The sequence below is a fragment of the Nelumbo lutea genome, chromosome 6 (assembly GCF_056320005.1).
Source record: "Nelumbo lutea isolate HS-2025 chromosome 6, American lotus-T2T, whole genome shotgun sequence".
Classification (NCBI taxonomy): Eukaryota; Viridiplantae; Streptophyta; class Magnoliopsida; order Proteales; family Nelumbonaceae; genus Nelumbo; species Nelumbo lutea.
Genome location: NC_142689.1, coordinates 30,554,740 through 30,575,224, shown reverse-complemented (window position 1 = coordinate 30,575,224; position 20,485 = coordinate 30,554,740). Strand labels below are relative to the sequence as shown.

The window sequence follows — 20,485 nt, the reverse complement described above, 5'->3', positions numbered from 1 at the left end:
AAGCAAAGTGCTTAATCCGGACTCCACGAGGAGCGGGGCCTCTAGTGAGATCAGACCGAATCAATCCCCTACAAAACTGCCCCCTACAACGCCGTGCCGTGTGCATTAGAAACATTTTCCGATGATAACATCATCAATCCGCATATTATTATGAAAGATGTTTCTAATGGATGGTGGAGATGTGTTGTGAGACGTTGTTAGGACAGTGGGAGCTGATTTGAACTCGAGTGAGATAGACAGCATTTCGGTTTTCCTTATTAGATCAGCCATCCACGTGGCATCCCCTTTGACTTTTATTACTCGGGGCATTTGCCGAGGTGAAACTGTTGCTTTAACTTTTGTCGGTCACGCGGCTTGGGCTGGATAAGATAAGTTGTCTCCTTATGATATCCTGTATTTTTTTCTACCATGGAATATACATCGAGATCCATCCTTACGTTCCACGTGGACTGTCTCGTAAAACTCCCATTCACTACCGTTCATTCCACCCCTAGGGTGGAGTCAAGATTTTTAGGGGTGGACGGTGGACTGAACAGTTAAAACCCCTATCATTAATTGTTAAAAATAAATTTAATTAAATATAATGATGATTATCAAAACAAATATGGCCCACCGTAATTAATCAAATCCGACAATCCGTTTAACTTACCGAACGTCGCTAAATGTTGGTTAAGTTGGAATTTCAGTCGCACGGTCGCACCTTTCGTTAGTCAAACTGATTTTCGATTTTCCATGAAATTAACGGTCCATATTAGAAACTATTTGGATGGGAAAATCACTTAATTTTTGGGTAAATTACAAAATGCCCACATAGATTATCAAAATGGCCACACAAACTTCATTTGCAACAAAGACCTTTTTTAACTTTTAACTTTATGACAAGTAACCTGGTAAATGAATGCATTAAATTATAAATGCCTACATAAACTTTCTTTATTTATTTCTCGCCACCCAAAATACCTTTATTTTTTCCAAACAAAACCAGCTAAACAACAATAATCATTTCATTGACATGGAAAAACAAGTTTGTTTAAATTATTATTTCAATTTTTGGGAAATAGAGAGGGGGGGTAGGTTCTACAAAAAAATAAATAAAACTCGTTTGTTTTTTGATATTAGTGGGTCTCTTGAAAATGACTGATTCCAAAGCAACTCATTTATTTGGAGAAGTAATACTTTCCTCAAACTTTGGTAAATTATTTACTTATGTATATAAAAAATTGCTAATATATGATGAAACAATATTGTCCTTTCAATAACATAAAATTTTTGGATAAATTTGTCATTATACACTTTTACACGAATAAAAGAATGCTGGTTAGTGCTTTTATCCAATTAAGTGTCTCCCTTGCTCGAATAAGTGCATTTATCCAAATAAATCGTTACCAAGACACAAAAGAAACCTCACTAACATTAACATGAATGTCTCTCTTCATTTTAAAATATAAAAATTACCCACTCTTTTTTTAGTAAACAAAGAAAACCCAAACAAAACCTTAAAATTTTATCTAATGTTGTAAGACTCGAACTAGATACAAAACTAGAATGCTTGTTGGTTGGGGTCAAATGATTCGATCGTGATCATATATGTATTTGAGCATGTTAGCTAGATGGTTAGCTTATCAATTTTGGTCCTTCAAATCTCATTTTAAGTTTGCGCAAATGTGCATGTATTAATATTAAATTTTAGTTGAAAAAAATACTTTTTTAGATTGATGTTGGATAATCTTTACATTTTATATCCATTAGAAAGAAACCTTTACCATTGAATATTAAAATAAGTAAAAAATCTATAAGTAACTATTATATCAATTGAGAGAGGACTTTATATTATGTTTAAAAAAATAATGCAATCATAAATTATTCAAATAAATAAGAAAAAGATAATTTAGGGATTTAAAACATTTTAAATGGTTGAATGTGCATCTTTTTTCAAAGTTAATTGACGGAACCATAACGGAAGGGATATTTAAGAGGTCCTTTCTCGGAAACAAAAATTCAGGGGTACTTTCTATCAAAAAAATTCAGGGCTAATTGCCGGTGAACCCATAAGGGGTCTTTGTAATTTATCATATTCTTTTTTTTTCATTAAATATAATAATAATTATAAACTATAAAAAGGCCAAATTTCACGGCTAGTGTTTGCTCCTCTTCTTTTTTGCTCCAATTATTGCTTCATCTTCGATTTCTTTCCTTCTCTGCAAACGCCAATGGAAAGAGATTTCCAGGAGGTCGAAGGAGAAACCCTAATTGTTGAATTTTAAGCAATATCCGATTTATTCGAAGCCCAAACCCTAACCCTAAGTTGTCTGGTGATGTAGTTTCTCTATGTTCTACAAATTCGGATATCGTGTTTCGCGTTAAGAAGAATCGATCTGTCGGAGGGAGGGAAGCAGGAGAGGAGGACGAGATGACGAGGAGGTGTTCGCATTGCAGTCACAATGGGCATAATTCCAGGACTTGCCCCAATAAAGGAGTCAAGATTTTTGGGGTCCGATTAACGGATGGATCGATCCGAAAGAGTGCTAGTATGGGGAATCTAACGCACTACACTGGATCAAGCAACAATAACCATCAGCACAACAATACTCTTGGTTCGCCCGGTGAGACGCCGGAACACGGTGCGTCCGCCGACGGTTATGCTTCTGAGGACTTCGTTCAGGGCTCTTCTTCTAGCTGCCGTGAACGCAAGAAAGGTCGGTTTTTTTTTTTTGCTTCGTATATCTGAAGCTATGATCTGAAACTGTTTAACCGACTTTTAATTTTATTGTTTCTATCGGTTCTTGTGTGAAGTGTGAACTGTGAAGACTAGGCATGCAACCTAAATGATTTCTACCTTAAAAAACGAATAGTGTTTTGTTGTGTATATGAGGAACTGTTGGAATTGATGCTAGTCGCTGTTTGTTCTTTTGCTTCTCCTTAAGTGATAGAAAAGAAAATCATTAATAGTCTTTTTGGAATATAGAAATATTATCTGGTTTGGGTAGTTATTGCTCATTTGGGTGATTGATGCAGATCAACTGTTTTGTTTAGTTGGTTATTAGACTAAAGGAGACAGAAGTAGGAACTTTAGGGAAGCCCTTTTCGTGCCATGAAGGGCGTAGATCGGTCTCATTCATTTCTACTTATGTTGGTTCTTATAGGGTGACACGGTGGTCACAGACGTTGTGAGTTAAAATGAAAATTCTCCAAGGATCAAGCGCCTTATTAGGGGTCCAAATAGTGTCTTGTACTTGAAGAATATTTCTCTACCGAACACATGCCTGTGAAGCCTGGACATACTTGCTTGTCTGATCCGGCAAGGGCTTGTATTTGTAAGTTGCTGGTATTGGGTTCAGGTTAAGTTAGTGTTGGCAATACTAAAAGTTTTGCACATGCGGGCTTGCGGAGTTGTTCGAAATTGTTATTATTGATACCTTCTGTTGTTAGAACTTGTCATGATCCATTAACAGTGAACCTCTATCTTGTTTACTACTTTACTTTTGAAGCATGCAAAATAAAGAAAGTAGAAATGAAAAGCCCAAAAGAGAAATGGAAATTTCTGGACCTTATAATTAGGTTGCATTCTTGCTTTATGTCATTGATTACAAGAGGAGCCAAAAGCACCTTGTACTAATTGGCTATTTTCACATACTGCTTGGGGGCATTGGCACTTGGAAGCTGCCATCCCGGGCATACTGACCAGATAGGATTGCTGATAGACTTCACTTTTCAAGTGATACTTTGAATTCCTGTTGTTCTTCTTCTCCAGACATACGATGTTTCTTGTTTACCTTTTTCAACCTTCCCATACTTCCGGAGAGTACCGAACTTGGGCACTCTATTTCAGTTGTGTGGATGCACATTTATTTAGCATCTGTTGCATGCAAGATGCAATTAGCTTAGGTGTTTATTATCTTCAGAGTATTCCATATTATTAAAAAATAAATGCCATGTGTTTTTTTGTAGGGGTGCCATGGACTGAAGAGGAGCATAGAATGTTCCTTCTTGGTCTGCAGAAGCTTGGTAAAGGTGACTGGCGTGGAATTGCAAGAAATTATGTTATATCGAGGACACCAACTCAGGTGGCAAGCCATGCACAGAAATATTTCATTCGGCAAAGCAATGTTTCCAGAAGAAAGAGACGGTCTAGCCTGTTTGATATCGTCGCTGATGAAGTTAGTATCCCTCTTCCCAACTTCCCTATCATGCATATGGACTCTTACTGGTTTACATTCACGTATATACATCCACTCCATTTTTCTGACATTTGCATGTAAGAATTCATATGCATTACCTATGTTGTAACAAGGGAATTATTTTCTGAAAATTGACTGCTGTATACTATTTTATATTTGCATTCGAGGCATGTTATATGTTCCAAATTGTGATACATGTTCTAGGTTTTCTAATGAGTCTCTATTGGACATCTGTTATCTGTGTTGGCACTGAGCTGCATCTAAGTATTCCTAACAGACATGCAGGGCACATGGGACATTATGTTGGCAAAAATAACCTTATGATGATTCTAATGGTTTCATCTTTTATTAACTATGTAATTATTCATTTATTTGGTTAGCATATCTTTCCTCCTGGGCTGTCTAAATAGGGAAAGATAGGTTCGTTTATTAGGATCACCTTTTCAGGTTAAGTTTTGGTTTAGGAGATCTTTAGGCAGGTTTCCTTTATTCCATGTTTGATGTGTGCATGTTCATGCTTCTTTTGGGTAACATATATAGTCTATGATATGAATTTTATTTCATTTTTTGTTCACTTCCTTTATTGTTCTTTATTATGAAGGAAAATCAAATTCATTTGTTACAGGAATCTATGTCAAAATGCTTTTGTACTGAAAATGTAAGATGCTTTTATATGTTGGTCCAATTGTTATCCAGGGAAAGCTATGGGTTACTTGTATATTTTTTGCTTTCTACTATTACTAAATAAGATCCTTACTTGTCTTATTTATGCAGTCAGTTGACATTCCACCAGTTGTATCACAAGAACTATTCCCCATCAATCATCCACAAGCTGAAACACAGAGAAATACCCCATTGCCGGTTCCTCCAGCTTTGGATGAAGAATGTGAATCAATGGATTCTGCAACAAACTCTAATGATGGTGAAGCTGTCCTTCCAAAGCCAGAGTCTACACAGTCTAGTTATCCAGTTGTATTCCCTGCTTATTTCTCACCATTCTTCCCCTTTTGGCTGGGCTACAATACAGAGGCAATGACAAAAGAGACGTATGAAATTGTCAAGCCAACGGCAATACATTCAAAAAGCCCGATCAATGTTGATGAGCTGGTGGGAATGTCCAAGCTGAGTCTGGGAGAATCCCTTGCTAACTCGGTCCCCTCATCCCTCTCACTTCAATTGGTTGAAGGTTCCACCAGGCAATCTGCATTTCATGCTAGCTCAGCCACAGGTCCCTCAAGCATGGACACAAACAGCAATCCAATTCATGCAGTTTGATAAGCGTGAAACTTGAGGTTAACTCAGCGCTGAAAGATCCTGCAGATTCCTGTTAATACAAGAAAAATAATGTGCATTTCTAGTTTGTATGTCGCAGTAATATATATTTTTTGCTATGAACTTTGCTTAATAAACCCGGTTCATGCAAGTGACCAACTAAACCCTTGTTCTTTTGGGAAGTCTAAGTTTGAATCATTGACCTTGTAGGAGGTGAAGACTGAGAAGTGGGCAGTTCCAATTGTACCAGTATTTTGTCACAAAAAAGGTAGGGTTTCTGAAACAGCACAAAAAAGGTAGAGTTAAATCCCAAGTTGGAGGTAGGGTTTCTGATTTCTGAATTCTTGTCAGCAGTTGACACTGGAGAAACTAATCTGGTTCCAATATGTAATGTGGGAGACCATAATCAACTTTTCTATGTTTGGTAGAACAGTTATCGTCTCCTGCCTTTGTGAATATATACTAATTTGGATGGTAATTCGAATTGCTCATTTAATCAAAGTCAAAAACGTGAAGCACTTGTGTAGGATGCAATTTGATGCCTTACGGTCTTAAACTGGCTTCTTATGATCTATATGAATTGAGATTGAATGCCACGTCTTTTTCCTGCGTCATAATTATTTCTTCTGCTTTCTTTTTCTTTGCTAGACATTTTTTGCCTCGAGTTTGAAAGGTATGGAGATGTGTGATTTTTGTGTCCCTTAATCCTCGGATGATCAGTCTTCAGAATTGTCTTTACAATTTCACGCAACTAGGAGTGGGGGATGGAGGAGGGAATAAGACAAAATACAGGGGTTGAAATGGAAAGTGGAAGGAATTGTTTCTTGTATAATTGTATAAAGGGTCATTTAATAAAGGGTAAATTTCTTAAACTACCCTTATGGTTTAATTAATTGATTATCTATATCTTTACCATTTAGCCATTGTCTTGTACCACCCCTATTGTTTTTAATAATTGGCATGTCATTGTGTTAATAAAAAAACAAAGTGTCAAATTTGACCTCCATTATTCCTTAAATTTTTAAAATAAAATTCAACAAATGAAAATTTTTAGGAAGATTGATGCTCCATTTTCGACTTCCTCTCCATTTCATCTCTATTTCCATCTGTCTCCACCTTTGTCTTCATTATTCGTCTTCGTCTATTCCTTTGTCTCCGTTTTCTGTTGTCTCCATCTCCATCTCTGCCTCTTATGTCCTTCCCAAAGTAGAATCCCTTCTTTCTCACACTCCTCAATCGTCACCTTTCTTGTAGAGATCTCAATACTATTCCTCAAATTACAGAGTTTTAAGAGGAACACAGTTGCCAATCTCATTTGGGATTTGTTTGATTAATCAATTCCCTTTCAAATCTCTGATCGTTAAACAAACAAGCGATGACACTGGTATCAGCTTTATCGGCATGCTTTGCAGCCTTGCAAGGTCGACCATGCCCCAGAGGGGTAATAGGGGAATCGTCCTCAGCAATTTCAACATTGTTGATTGAAAAAATGTGTCAATGGCAGTTAAGGTAGTAGTCCTGGTATCGGCCACTGGTTTCGTAGGTTTAAGACCTTGTCTCCTCTATTGGTCTCCCATATGATATTAGGGCATTTTTTTTTTGTTCTTCTACAACAGGGAACTTTTCTGGTCTGGGGGAATGCTCCCACAGAGACGGAGGATGGATGACCAGTGAGAGCCTTGAAAAAGATCTGCATACCCCCGGGAGACAGAGGACCAGGTGCAGAGAGAGAGAGAGAGAGCGCGCTCTACAACAGATTCATTATTCCTCCTATCTATTTGATGGTGTCAACTCTTTTGGTTTGAGACGAGGAATTAGAAGCTGATCCGTGAGGGGTTGCTTCATCATCTCTATTGTCCAATGGCAATATAAACACTTGATAGTGAAAGGTTCATTAAATAAATAGATTGTAAATTATAGGGGTGTTTCAGTAGAATAAAAAATACAGGATAAAAAGTAAATCCATAAAATTATAGGGGGCTTCTAATAAATGATCTTGTATAAAACGTATAATAGGATATTGGTTGATACCCTCTCTCCTTCAAGGACAAAATTGATAGTTGGTAGTACGACAGAAAGGAAGTCGAGGAATGCAGCAGCTATTATCCCATTGACGCATCAGGTCTTAGTGGGGGAAGTGGGAACAAGACGGTCTCCTCCAAAGCTCCAAATAGATGCAGCACAACCAACCGCTACCGGATAACGGTCATTGGTGGTGTAAACTGTAAAGGCCAGCACATTCTGTCTGTGCAGACCAGCTTCAATTTCAATTTATGGTAAAATACAAAAGCCTCGCCTGAAGTTTCTAACAATAATTAAAATCTCACTATTAGTTCATTTTAACAAATACCTCCCCTTAATTTTTAAAATATCCAACAAAATCCTCCCTTCCTCACTAACAGACGGAAAACGTTAAGGCTGATGTATCAAAACTTCCAAATACCCATTTTGTGTAAATTATTTTACATACAATTTTATTATGACATCAATCTCCCATCCCTAAACCCCATCGACTCAGCTTAAACGTTATGCTCTGGTTGTTTCAGCTTGCTAAGAGAATATTCAGGGTTGGACAAGTAAGGAAAAAGCAATAGCTGATCCGGAATTGTAAGTTACCAGACGAAGAAGAATGTAGTAGTTAGTGGCACAACATGTCATTGAAAATTAACAGAACTCGAAGCAGTAGAGAAGAAGCCAAAAGAGAAGCAGATGAAAGGAGACTAAAGGTTGCATAATCCTGCATCTGATTGTCTGTACAAGAAATAAATCTCATCGAATATCAAAATAAAAGAAAGAAATCTCACTCATCTGATTGTCTGTTTCTGTTCCCCACCTTTTTCTTTGTTCGATTGACGCATTCCAAACCCTAATAAAGGTTGCATAATCCTGCATAGAATATTAGAATCTACTCGCTCTATCAACTGCTTTGGGACGTCGTTGTAGCTGGAAGACGGCACTCTCGGTTCTCTCTCACTTTGGTCTTCTTTCTCTATTATCGTCGTTACCTTAATTTCAGTCATTGAAATCAATTGTTTTTTCTCCACAACACTCCATGGTATACTGAATAAAGAAAATTTCAGTCACTTTGGGACGTCGCTGCAGCTGGAAGACGGCACTCCAGCGGACTACCCTCACTACAGCTACAGTGCTGACTTGTAGCTCCTCAAATATGTTAGAAACACTCCTTTAGTAGTCTCTGTGCCTGTTACGCCGGCCGCCTGAAAATAGGCTTCAACCGCCGAAACCCAATGCCCTCTGGGATCCCCTTATTTACTGCCAAGCTGCTCAGTTCCTTTATCACAGCCATACATTATTTTCTTTTGATTTGAAAAACAATGTAAAAAGTGGTGAGTGTGTTGCTACTCGAATGAGGATAATTTTGATTTTTAAAAATATTTTAGACGACAATTGTCAGGGATAATTTCGTAACTTTGTATATTTTCCGTCTGCGTTAGTGAGAGAAGGGAAGATTTTCTTGGCTTTTTAAAAGTTTAGGGAAGATATTTATTAAAATGAAACTAAAGCGAAGATTTTTCTTATTATCAGAAACTTTAGGAAAAGTTTTTGTATTTTATCCTTCAATTTATGGTTTGGAGCTTTGAGGCTTCGGGGCCACATGACGTAGCAAAGAAAAACTGTTTTTTATATATCTAAAGCGTCAAAGAGCTTGAGTAGGTGAAATGGACCGGGGCCTCTAACGAATGACCCGTGACCCGCTCAAAAAGTGGCCTACTTTTTCTTTTTCATGCCTTCATGTGGCCGAGAAAGAGTATAGTAAAGAAGAGAACCCAAACCACTCCCTCGGTCCCAGTACCATCTACCATGAGAGTGATTTGATTGACTTGTATGATTGTATGAGATGAGATCATAGGTAGGGCTTCAAAGGGATTGGATCCGATTCGGTAAAGGATAATATCCAATCCAATCGGATAAGAAATCAATCGATTGGAATTGTAATAAAAAAATTGTATGATATAATGTACATAAATATATTATATTATTTATATAATTATATAAATAATACATAAAATATATAAATAATTTTTGATATATAATATTTTATAACTAATAGATTGAATCGGATTATAGCGGATTAGATCGGGATATATCTAAATTCTATCCATGAACTAAATGGATCGACTTTTCCAATCTGGTCAGTTTTATTAGGATCAATGGAGATATCCAAATCCGGCTTTTATGGAATAATGTCTGATGCGACTTATTTGCAGCCCTATCTACAAGAAAAATCTCCTTCATAGATCATATTGTTGAACAAAAACTAGAGCAAGCTTATCTAGGCTGGTCTGTTCTTTGAGGCTGTCCACGTGTTCACCCAACTAACACTTATGAGGAATCTCTTGGTGTAAAATTTGGCTTTGTATTTTTTTATTTTTGAAAACCTTTTTTCGTGGTAGCTGCTGCTTGTTGCGTTGGATGTGTCGACTGAAAATGGCTCTAAAGTGTTAAACGTGATAGTATCAAGGTAGGGCTGAAGCAAAGGATTCGCCGCTGCGTTTGAAAATGATGCAACTGGAGTGTGAATCCTGGTTCAGGGTAAATTTGCATTCTGGTTCATTTTTACCTGTGTTTGGCAACATTATAATTATGCATTGACAATTGATAAAAATCATATTTTTCAATGCATATTTACATTGATAATAAGATGTAAAACTACTATAAAAAAGAAATAAATTTGTGTTCAAATAGGCTTTTGATAATATATATATATATATATGTTTTATTGGAATTCATGTTTGCATTTGTAAGTGCAAAACTAACCCAACCTCACAATTTATGTAGACTGTTTTACACTACATATTTACATTCACATTTATTTGCATAATTTCTAAACACATCCCACATTGTTACTTCTGTTGAATTTACACAACTCGTTAAGAGTTTGAGATGGATCACTTTTCAGGATGCCCAAAATATGAAAACATTCCATAACCAAATTCATTTCGTAGATTATGAAAGTTCATCAAATGTCTTTGTCTCAAAGTACTAGTTTGTCTCGTAATTAATTAGTTTTTGCTCATAAGGTTCAAGACTCATTTGGTTTACAGGAATAGGGGTTCGGAATCGGAACTGGAATGGGCTGTTCCGATTGCAATTGTTTGGTTGGGTGGAATCGGAATCTCATTCCCATTTTTGCTTAAATGGCATTCTTCCTTTTGAGGAAAATGGTCATTTCCTGCCCCTCTCTTGAGAATAAAATCCCATTCCTGTTTGAACCAAACAAACTATGGGAATAAACAATTCCGATTCCAATTCCAAAATATTTCAATTCTGACTATGAACCAAACGAACCCTCAGTTTGCAAAGAATATAAATACAAATATGTACAATGCAAATACAGATTTAGAAATATAAAATATGCTTTGTACTCTTACACATTTGCATTTATATTCTTTTCAAAATGAGCCTAAACAACCCATCTAATGCATTTTATTAATTTTTAACCTTTTAATCTCAATTATGTTTGTTGTTCATTTCAGTCCAATGCATGAGAAAATGTCTTTATTTAAACAAGTTCATGGTAAGATAACCATGTGGCTGAGGTTCTGTTTTAAATCTTCCTTATTTCTTAAAACTTAGGCTATGTTTGTTTTGAAGGAAAAATGTGAGGAAAAGAAGGAAAAAGAAAGATAGGAAAATTTATACAAAATTTGTAAAGATTTTCTTAACTTCCCCTTGTTTTCCCTATCTTTACCTTCAAACCAAATACAACTTTAAAGAGTAGCTGATCAAGATATATATATATATGTATATTATAATTGATAAATTTAATATTTAATATTTAATATTTATATATTTTTATATACATGTAAGTTAAAAATAATTAAATTTCTAAAACATTTTCTTATCATTTTAACACAATAATATGATTGCGGATTGAATCTGAATTTGATATGAAATTTGGCATATTAGATTCGGATCAGATGTTTGATAATTGGATGCGAAAGCAACTGCATTCATTCAATTACAGCCCACAGTTGCATAGGCATACATATATGCATACATTTTTGGATTGAAGACCTCAGCTCTAATCCAACCTAAATTTAAATCATATTCATTTTCTGTTTTTTTTTTTTCAACCTAACCCTAACGTCAACTCTAACCCGATCTAACTCAACCTGACTTCCTGGGTTAGGTTTGGGATAAGCCGACGTAGGTTGCACCCCTAGGCCAAAGGGAACTTTGAGAAATTCGTTCCCACATCTATGATCATTACTTAAGTCTGAAGTAGACCTTCGACTTGGTTAATTTCCATGGAAAGACTCATTTGATGGTCTATCGGCATCCTCTTAATAACAGATGATTGTGGAAACATTTGCTCCCCACAGCACATCAACATCTCCCAATCACAAGTAGGGAGATGTTTCCAATGCACACTAAGATATGCATGTGGGGTATTTATCAGAAAAGTACACTATAGTCCATTGCAGAATTCTGAATTCTATTATAGATTTATAATAAATTAAAATGTCAAATACCTCCACCTTAAAAATATTTGACCTGTATTGACATCAATTTTCAACTTGCACTTACCTACCCCCAACTTATGGTGGGGTTAAGAATTCTGGCAGTGGACTGAACAATAATTCTCCCAAGGTTTAAAATGTCAACTTTGACTAAGTCACATTTCTAAGACTAGGGCAGCTCAAGATTTGTTTCGAACTTTCAACAACTTGATTAGTTGATCCTGGCCTAATTGATTATGGACTAACTTCAAAAAGGAGATAAGTCTTTAAAATAAGAAATGTCAAGTGCAGCCTAAGCCTAAAATATTTGGGTGGTGGTCTGAAACCAATTATCTATATCTAATATATATATATATATTAAAAGAAGGCTTTCAGGCTACAACACCCACAATTCAGACATGTGGCTTTTTCAAATTTAGACACATGGCATTTTCTGAGAACTTGCTATTAAAGTCCACATCCCACTTAGGGGTGTAAGTCGGATTTACACTATTTTGGGCTCGGGCTTCAGGTTAGCCCCATTGAAAATTTGACAAAATCCCAACCCTAACCCGAAAAAGTTGCTCCCCTAATCCCATTACCACCATTTAGATAAATGGCATTCTCGTTTTCTAAAAAGCTAGATAAATGGCATTTTCTGAGAAGTTGCTACTAAAGCCCACAACCCACTATCATAATTTTCAATTCATTCCCCAAAAATGCAAAAATGGTTATCCATAACCACATCTGCCTACATTCTATCAATCTTAGTTAATCATTAACCCTCTACATATCACAACAAAAGAAAATTATTCATGTTCTAATAATTATTGAAAAATTATTTTTAAAATTTTTAATAATTATTTAAAATATTAATAAATATAAATTTAACATTATTGATAAATATTAATAAGTATTAATAATTATTCCATAACGTAAAGTTAACATTACTAATTCCCCGTAGTTAGTAGGGGGTCATTTCACCAGTAGAAGTATTGAAGTTGGAATTGGGCTTAAATTGCTTCAGTTCATGTTGGTCCGAGAGGTTCGCTTGTGAAGAACCTGACCTGCCCCGGAGAAAGCCCATTGAAATCTTTGCAGTATAGGGCCTATTTGCCGAACTATCCAGGATTCCCAGAGTTACACCGCGTAGTGCAGTGCATTGTTTACTGAACTCTCTCGTCTTCGAAAAACCACCACCAGCGTCGGAAGAACAGAGAATCAGAGGGAGACAGACACAATGAATGTTCTTAGTTTTCACAGAAGCAGGTGGAAGAAGAAGACCTCAAACAGACCTTTGTTTTTTTCCATTTCTCTCATGATCTTTTTCTTCATCCTCCTCATCTCTTACACTGAGGTACCCAAATCTTTCCTCTTCAATTCACGGAAAGCCCTTAATGCCGGATTCACTCCATGCAGCGGAAGAAACACGGGTGAACGATTTCTATGGTTCGCTCCCCATAGTGGTTTCAGCAATCAACTTTCAGAGCTCAAGAATGCCATCTTAATGGCTGCCATTCTCAATCGAACCCTGATCGTCCCGCCTGTTTTGGATCACCACTCTGTAGTTCTGGGTAGCTGCCCCAAATTTAGGGTTTCGAGTCCAAATGATCTCCGAATGTCCGTCTGGAACCACGTAATTGATCTCCTTCAGAGTCACAGGTATGTATTTTCAATCCCTCTCTATTGAATTTATGGTTTTCTTTTTCCTTTCAAATTTAGAGACTGTAATTAGATTTTCGTCTTGGAGGCTTATATTGTACTCGATATTTGGTGCAATTTAACTATTATACTTTTTACTCTAAAAATAGTCAATAACCCAATTTAAGAATTTCTGGAAATTCGTTGTTCTTTTTGCAGGTATATCTCCATGGCCGACATTGTCGATCTTTCCTCTTTGGTGTCTTCTTCCATGGTTAAAACCATCGATTTTAGGGTCTTTCTTTCGTTATGGTGTGGTGTAGACAGAGACCTAAGTTGCTTTGATGTGTTGGAGATGGGATCTTTGTTCGAGAGATTAAAGCAGTGTGGATCCGTGCTCTCTGGGCTGAATGGTAACATCAATAGCTGTTTGTATGCTTTAGACGAAGATTGCAGGACTACTGTATGGACTTACCTGCAAAGGGATGATGATGGAATCTTGGATTCATTCCAAGCAGACGAACAACTCCGGAAAAGGAAGAAAATTTCCTATATTAGGAAGCGAAGAGATGTATATAAGGCGCTTGGTCCTGGTTCTAAAGCTGAAACAGCCACTGTACTAGCTTTTGGTAGCCTTTTTACTGCACCTTATAAAGGTTCAGAGCTTTATATTGACATTCATGAAGCTCCAAAGGATCATAGGATACATTCATTGCTTCAGAGAATTGAATTCCTTCCCTTTGTCTCTGAAATTCTAACTGCAGGAAAGGAATTTGCGGTTCAGAAGATAAAGGTCCCTTTCCTCTGTGCACAGCTTAGAATGTTAGATGGACAGTTCAAAAATCACTGGAAGGCTACTTTTTTAGGATTGAAAGAAAAAATAGAGTCCCTCCAGAAGAAGGGTCCTCTCCCTATTCACATTTTCGTGATGACTGATCTTCCTGAATCTAATTGGACCGGAACTTATTTGGGGGAATTAGCAAAGGATTCAGCTTTTTACAAGTTATATAATTTAGGAGAGGATGATGAGTTGGTGGTAAGGACCACAGAGAAGCTTGTGGTAAAGACACATAAGCATTGCCATCATAGGATTTTACCTGATATACTTTTGTACGTAGAGGAAACTATATGCAGCTGCGCTTCACTAGGCTTTGTGGGGACTGCTGGTTCAACAATTGCAGAAAGTATACAGATAATGAGAAAAAATGGCATTTGCTTCAATCTGGATGAACCTGAAGTGTGAAAAACTAGCTTTAGATCTCATTCGCCATAAGTTACAAATTTTGTTACACTGCACATGGCTGCAGAATGTGAATTGTTGCTGAGTTTCAGATAACAAGTAATTATTTTTAGAGGCATGTCCTGCATTATAATCTTCACCAACCCCTTGCTTGGAAAATGACTGGCTTATCATGCCTCTACTGAATCCATTTCTGCAAGAATTATTAACAAATTTCCCTGCATACAACAATTTGCAAGACAATAGAATCTTCAAGCTTGTTGAAGGTGATTATTATGTTCTACCAGTCACCATATCACTGTCAACAACTTCACATTTTTGAGGTAACCCTGCAAAGTCGATTGTCTTTTGAGATGATGTTTCACCTAGTGTAAGTTAATTCATTGTTGCCAAGTTATACTAATATTGGGTTGTTGCATGGGTTTTTGAGATAAAAAATACTGTTGTTTTCATGATTTCATCTTTAATTCTTCAATGTATAATATATATATATATATATATATATATATATATATATATATATTTTTAATTGACCAGTGTGGAATAGCTGGCAATAGGATTTCTAGCTAAGTAAAATTTTAGTTCAGAACACATCCCTGTAAGAGGCAAGATAATCTTAGTATCCATTTTAGCTGATATAACCGTTCTTAAGATTGCCTCTTTATTTCGGAACCAGCATATATCTTATGATGCTTATGTACAAGGGATTAGAGTGTGCAGCTTAGAACATTGTTGGTCAAGTAAGTGGAATACTGTGGTTCTGAAATTTTCTTTTAGATATGCAACTATTTAATCAACTTACAAAATCAATAGGTTGGTTAGAAGAAAAGAAGAATAAGCCTAGTGAGCAACATGGTTTACATACAGATTCAATCTTTTGGGGGGAGGGGGTGTAGACAGTTCCTTGTGAACTCAATTTTCCTGAGCATGTCCATGTTCCCAACAGTTGTTGGATCAAAGGGAGATATTCTTTCAGCAAAGAGATTTCATGAAACATCACAAACTACAACAACTGTTGTTGTTTTAGTAGGAGTTCGGGCCTACTGCACCATCAACTTTGGCCCTCAACCATATAATGAAAGTTAATTGATAATTAACATAGTGTTGAATCTGATTGTTAAACACATCATTCTCTTGGAACAAAAAGGGATTGGAACAAGCTAAGGGCATGTGTGCCTGAGGATATTGTGGATATGATCAAAGCAATTCCAATCCCAATTGCTGATCAAGACGATGAAGTATAGTGGGTATTGTGCCGAGGATATAGTTTTTTTTTTGGGTTGACTGGGGATTGACTTTGATGAGTTTTACTGTCTTTTCCACTGTACAGTTTTTCATTGTACAGGAGCCCTATTGCATTTTGGCCTTTTGATATTAATGAAATGCTTTACATTATAGATTCAAAAAAAAAAAAAAAAACAAAGAAAAAGGTGTAGTGGGGAGAAAAGTCCACAGAGGAGTTTACATTCAAATCCACTGCAAACCTTCTTACCACTAACACTTTTAAGAATCCCACTACAGTTATCAAGAAAAATTGGAAAATATAATGCCCTCCCAAAATTATGTTTTATGGTTTCTCATCCAAGGACAACTCCTGACCAAAAACTTTTTGATGAAAAGAAAATGTAGAGTTGATCCTGAATGCAAAGTGTGCGATCAACTATAGAAGATGAGTGGCAAACTTTCTTTAATTGCAGTCTTGCTAAGCAGGTATGCTTAATAGTAGGTCAATGCTGTCCTGATCTATTGATTAAGATAGATCAATTCTAGATTGGTGGAACTGCTTAATACTCTTTAAAGTGGGTTATAGAATAAAAGACGTGGGAGAAAATTGCTTTCCTCCTGTGGACAATGTGGACAAGCAGAAATGAGTTCATATTCCTAGACAAAACCCCTTACCTGGTCATGATTGTAGAAAAAGCTAAACAATGATTACTAGACTACATGATGGAAATGAGTTACTTGTAGATAAAACTTGTTATAGAAAGATTGAGCATACCCAATGGAAAACCACCTGATTGAATCAATGATTAAAGCAAATTCTGAAGCCTAGGTGGATGAAAATGGAAATGCTTCATTTGGATGTATCCTTAGGAATCACTTTGGACGTCATATAGGGAGCAAAGGCCAGTCCATAGATCAAACAAATATCAATGTTGCTGAGGCATGGGGGGGGGGGCAAGAGAAGCGATCCTTATGGCTATTCAATCATCAAAATACATTTGGCTAGAGGGAAACTCGAAGATAGTGATTGGTAGTATCTTAGAGAAGATCGAGCCACCTTTGGAGCATTAAAAATTTAAAACTATACCAAAGACATTATATCTATCATCAATCAAGAAAATGGCCACATCTTTACTCTGCACACTTCGATAACGGAACCAAGAAGATAGCCAAATTGATAGTGAGCTGTTGAGGGTTTTGCTTGAGGACTTTTGGGGTTGAGTGACCCATTGCCTATTGTAATTTTTCTTTCTTTCCCTTGTTGTGACAAAAAAGTTCTAATCAGAAATGAATCAGAAGGCATCTTCTATTCTTAATGCTATGCACTAAATCTTCCATAAGGGATAATTTCATAGTGTTTTTGCAATGAGGATATATATGTAGGTTTGCTTAATTGAAAAGCGAACTAGCAAGGTTAAGTTTAGAAGTAGAAGCAATTCAAAGGGTAGAGTAGACTGATATTGGTTTTTAACCAATATTTTAAAAGGTGGAGGCATGAGGATACACGAGGCAATGAAATATTGCTGACAATAAGGAGATCTCTTATAAAATGAAATCCACTTCAATGTGCTTTGTCCTTTCATGGAAGACTGGATTAGAAGCAATCTTGATTGTACTTAGATTGTCAGCCAATAAAGGAATAGGAGAGGGTTGAACAATATTAAGATCTTGTAGGAATGACTAGAGCCAAATAATCTCACTACACACTGAGGACATGGCTTTATATTCTGCTTCAGTAGATGACTTGGAAATATCTATTGCTTCTTACATTTCCAAGATATGAGAGAATCATCAAGAAATATGCACCACCCAGTGGTGGATCTTTTAGTATCTGGACAACCAGCCCAGTTGGCATCCGCATAAGCAGAGCCAGAGAGTTGAAGTGATGAGGTGGATGAGAAGAACACACCATAGGAAATTGTGAGACAATTTGACTTACAATCTAGACTACATATGAAACGTTTAGGCGTGTCATCATGAGATATATAAGACTTCCCACAAGCTGGCATCTTCTAAAAGGGGATCATCATCCTTGCTTAACTTCAAACTGACTTCCAGGGGATATCAACAACCTTAGTATTAGTGAGATGAGCAAGATGGAGGGGAGAGGGAATTCAGAACTGTAGGAAGATGGAGGGCTGAGGTGTCGATTGAAGCCAAGAACTTCAAGTTTGAAGAGGAACGGATCAGAGGTAAGGAAGCACTGAAGATAAGAGAGAACAACAGGGCGACAGTACTGGTACTAAATGAAGTCATTGTATGGATGAAAGGATTTCTAGATGGGGCTATCAACTCCGGCAAGGTGAATGGATGGAGAAACTCAATACCAGTTCCAGGCAAGAAGTATGTAATAGAACTGAAGAGAAATTGGAAGGGGGTGGTTCATCACGGTGGAGGAGCTCTTCGGAACATCTGGAAAACAGATGCTCTATGTACCGGAAGGGAGAATGCAGAAAGGATGGAAAGTCTTTGTGAAGGTGCTGCAATCCTTTCTTGTAGCATCAGAAACTAGGAAGATGGAAGGAGTGGAGGCAACTGGTCAAAACTTCAAAGACCAGGGGTGGAGTCAGGAGGAGTCAGTGTCAATTGGAACTACTGGAAGTGCAGAAGCTCAAAACCTTCAGACTTCTGATGTGGTGGTGGCTTGTTCTTCTATGCATCGGCGAATTCTGGTGGGAGCAGGGATGGATGCTTGGAAGAAAAGATTGGTTCTGGTGGCTGATAAAGAAGTGACAGACTTGAAGAAGGTCCTGAATGCTGTTGCTGGTGAGATAGGTGTTGGAGCTGAAGCAACACTGTTTCCATTTGCAGAGACGAAAGCTGTGTTGGATGTGGGCGATCAGAAACTAAGCTTTAAAGCTGTAGCCGTCGACGGGGGCCTTATACAGGTCCAGAACTAGAGCCCCATCTGCAATGAAGTTGCAGTCCAAGATGGGTGTGTTCAGTTGAAACTTGTAGGTCTCCCATTCCACCTTTGGTGTGATTCTGTTCTTGAACACATTGTACAGATTCTAGGAGGAGTCTTGGTGGAAGCTGATAAACGGAACTTGGTTGCCGTCGAGGTACAAGTTGCAGGCATCAGACATGAGAATATGCCGAGGTTCTTCGAGGCTCGGATGAAGTTTGGTACAAAGTATGGGTAGCAATGGAAGTTGAACAGGCGTGGTGGGGAAGAGGTTCCACGGTTGAAGATGATGTGTCAGCGGGGTGGTGGACACGTGGAAGGAAGAGAGTGGCGGTGAGAAAGGGGTACAGGTGGATATTAAGGGAAGGATTATTGGGTCGGCTGGGGTAACCCAAACGACAGGCCAACTATTTAAGGAAAATAATTCAAAAAATTTTGAACTAAATAAACTTAAGGCGGTCTCGTTAACTTACGCTGACGTGGCGAGGAACTCGAATGGACCAGGGTGCAATATAGGAGGGTCGGGTGGGTCAGGGTAAGGGAATGGATGTTTGGAAAACCTACCAGCAGCCGCATGCGAACAGGCTAGGGAACCTACAGTGGGTCCCTCTCCAGAATAGGGAAGAGGTGAGTTCTGGGCGGCGATTTTCAGAGAGGCCAAACCCGAGGTATGCTAGGGAGAGAGCTGAAGAGAGAGAGGAGGCGAATGAAGGTTGGGTGATGTGCAGTGGTGACGAAGAAGAATCAAATGAAGGGGTAGATGATGGCACCAGTATTGATAGTGTGAATGATGAAGATGGCTACGGTACAAATGACAAGGGAGAGTGGGACACTGTGAAGCTATTTTGGGGCGACTTAGAGGAGGAAGGGAGGTGTGTAATAGGCGGCGGCCAGGAAGGTCAAACAGAGGAAGCAAGAAGCTTTGGACCCCATGAAACAAGCAAGGCTGAAGGCTTTAAGCGGAAAAACCTATACCCAAGACCTTAGATTGTGCAAGGCACAAACAGAAGGGCAAGTCAGGAGAACTTGAAGCAGAGCTGGAACATACCAATCATGGGTGAATTAGGGTTACAGAGAAGAGATCACCATGTTGACCAAAGGACAGAAGGACTCTCCCACCAACCCAGGGAGATAGATATCGGGAACTAGAAGGGGAGGCCAGGAACAGTCCTAATCCACTTTCCCTCTCACACCCAGGTAATCAAGTGAATTCGGATTATGCTACTAATGCTTTTTTTTATGTTCTTTGTTCTAGATTTTGCTTCCGATCCATGTCTTGAAGCCCATTTATGTGCAGTCAATCAAGAGGGTGGGGTTTCTGAGATTCTGGAAAGGGGTGTGAAGAACAACAGAGAGGAGCGAGAAGGGAGATATAGAAATGAGAAAGTGTGGGAAATTATTGAGAGTATTTAAAGAAGTGGAAGGAAATGTAATATGGAGAAGGGGTGAAGAGGAGAGAAGAGGGGAGGTCTCACTGGAGAGGAGGGAAGAAAGGGAGGGCAGGGAGGGAAAGGATAATGTGGAATGCACAGTGGAGGAGGGAGGAAATGTGATAAGGGTG

General features: G+C 37.8%; 3 protein-coding genes across 8 annotated transcripts in view; all 3 read left to right on the top strand.

Moving 5' to 3' along the window:
- Nucleotides 1–2,124: 2,124 nt before the first annotated feature.
- Nucleotides 2,125–5,959, top strand: LOC148848311 (transcription factor MYBS3-like). Of its 4 annotated transcripts, XM_088949550.1 has the most exons (5): nt 2,143–2,696; nt 3,949–4,157; nt 4,953–5,100; nt 5,206–5,470; nt 5,661–5,959. In XM_088949550.1, the coding sequence occupies exons 1-4, from the start codon at nt 2,411–2,413 to the stop codon at nt 5,451–5,453; spliced, it is 891 nt and encodes a 296-aa protein (XP_088805676.1). In that variant the 5' UTR covers nt 2,143–2,410; the 3' UTR covers nt 5,454–5,470; nt 5,661–5,959. The 4 variants fall into 4 exon arrangements, with proteins under 4 accessions (XP_088805672.1, XP_088805676.1, XP_088805674.1 ...); XM_088949548.1 differs by having other exon boundaries at nt 5,206–5,959; XM_088949547.1 differs by having other exon boundaries at nt 4,953–5,470.
- A 6,930-nt stretch (nt 5,960–12,889) lies between these two features.
- On the top strand, nt 12,890–15,247 carry LOC148848310 (O-fucosyltransferase family protein). Of its 2 annotated transcripts, XM_088952168.1 has the most exons (3): nt 12,890–13,183; nt 13,334–13,576; nt 13,775–15,247. In XM_088952168.1, the coding sequence occupies exons 1-3, from the start codon at nt 13,155–13,157 to the stop codon at nt 14,796–14,798; spliced, it is 1,296 nt and encodes a 431-aa protein (XP_088808294.1). In that variant the 5' UTR covers nt 12,890–13,154; the 3' UTR covers nt 14,799–15,247. The 2 variants fall into 2 exon arrangements, with proteins under 2 accessions (XP_088808294.1, XP_088808293.1); XM_088952167.1 differs by having other exon boundaries at nt 12,902–13,576.
- The window catches only part of LOC148848308 (protein FAR1-RELATED SEQUENCE 5-like), a 30,208-nt gene continuing 24,703 nt past the window's right edge, over nt 14,981–20,485 (top strand). For both annotated transcript variants that reach the window (XM_088952156.1, XM_088952157.1), the window contains exon 1: nt 14,981–15,118. In XM_088952156.1, the coding sequence (XP_088808282.1) occupies nt 15,071–15,118 (48 nt within the window). In that variant the 5' untranslated portion in view covers nt 14,981–15,070. The remainder of the gene's footprint in view (nt 15,119–20,485) is intronic.

Bases quoted from the DNA above. Each gene is read 5' to 3' on its own strand.
- LOC148848311 (XM_088949546.1), top strand. From the start codon at position 2,411: ATGACGAGGAGGTGTTCGCATTGCAGTCACAATGGGCATAATTCCAGG. The intron at 2,697-3,948 runs GTCGGTTTTTTT...GTTTTTTTGTAG, and splicing joins CTGCCGTGAACGCAAGAAAG to GGGTGCCATGGACTGAAGAG. The intron at 4,158-4,952 runs GTTAGTATCCCT...TTATTTATGCAG, and splicing joins TTGATATCGTCGCTGATGAA to TCAGTTGACATTCCACCAGT.
- LOC148848310 (XM_088952167.1), top strand. From the start codon at position 13,155: ATGAATGTTCTTAGTTTTCACAGAAGCAGGTGGAAGAAGAAGACCTCA. The intron at 13,577-13,774 runs GTATGTATTTTC...TTCTTTTTGCAG, and splicing joins GATCTCCTTCAGAGTCACAG to GTATATCTCCATGGCCGACA.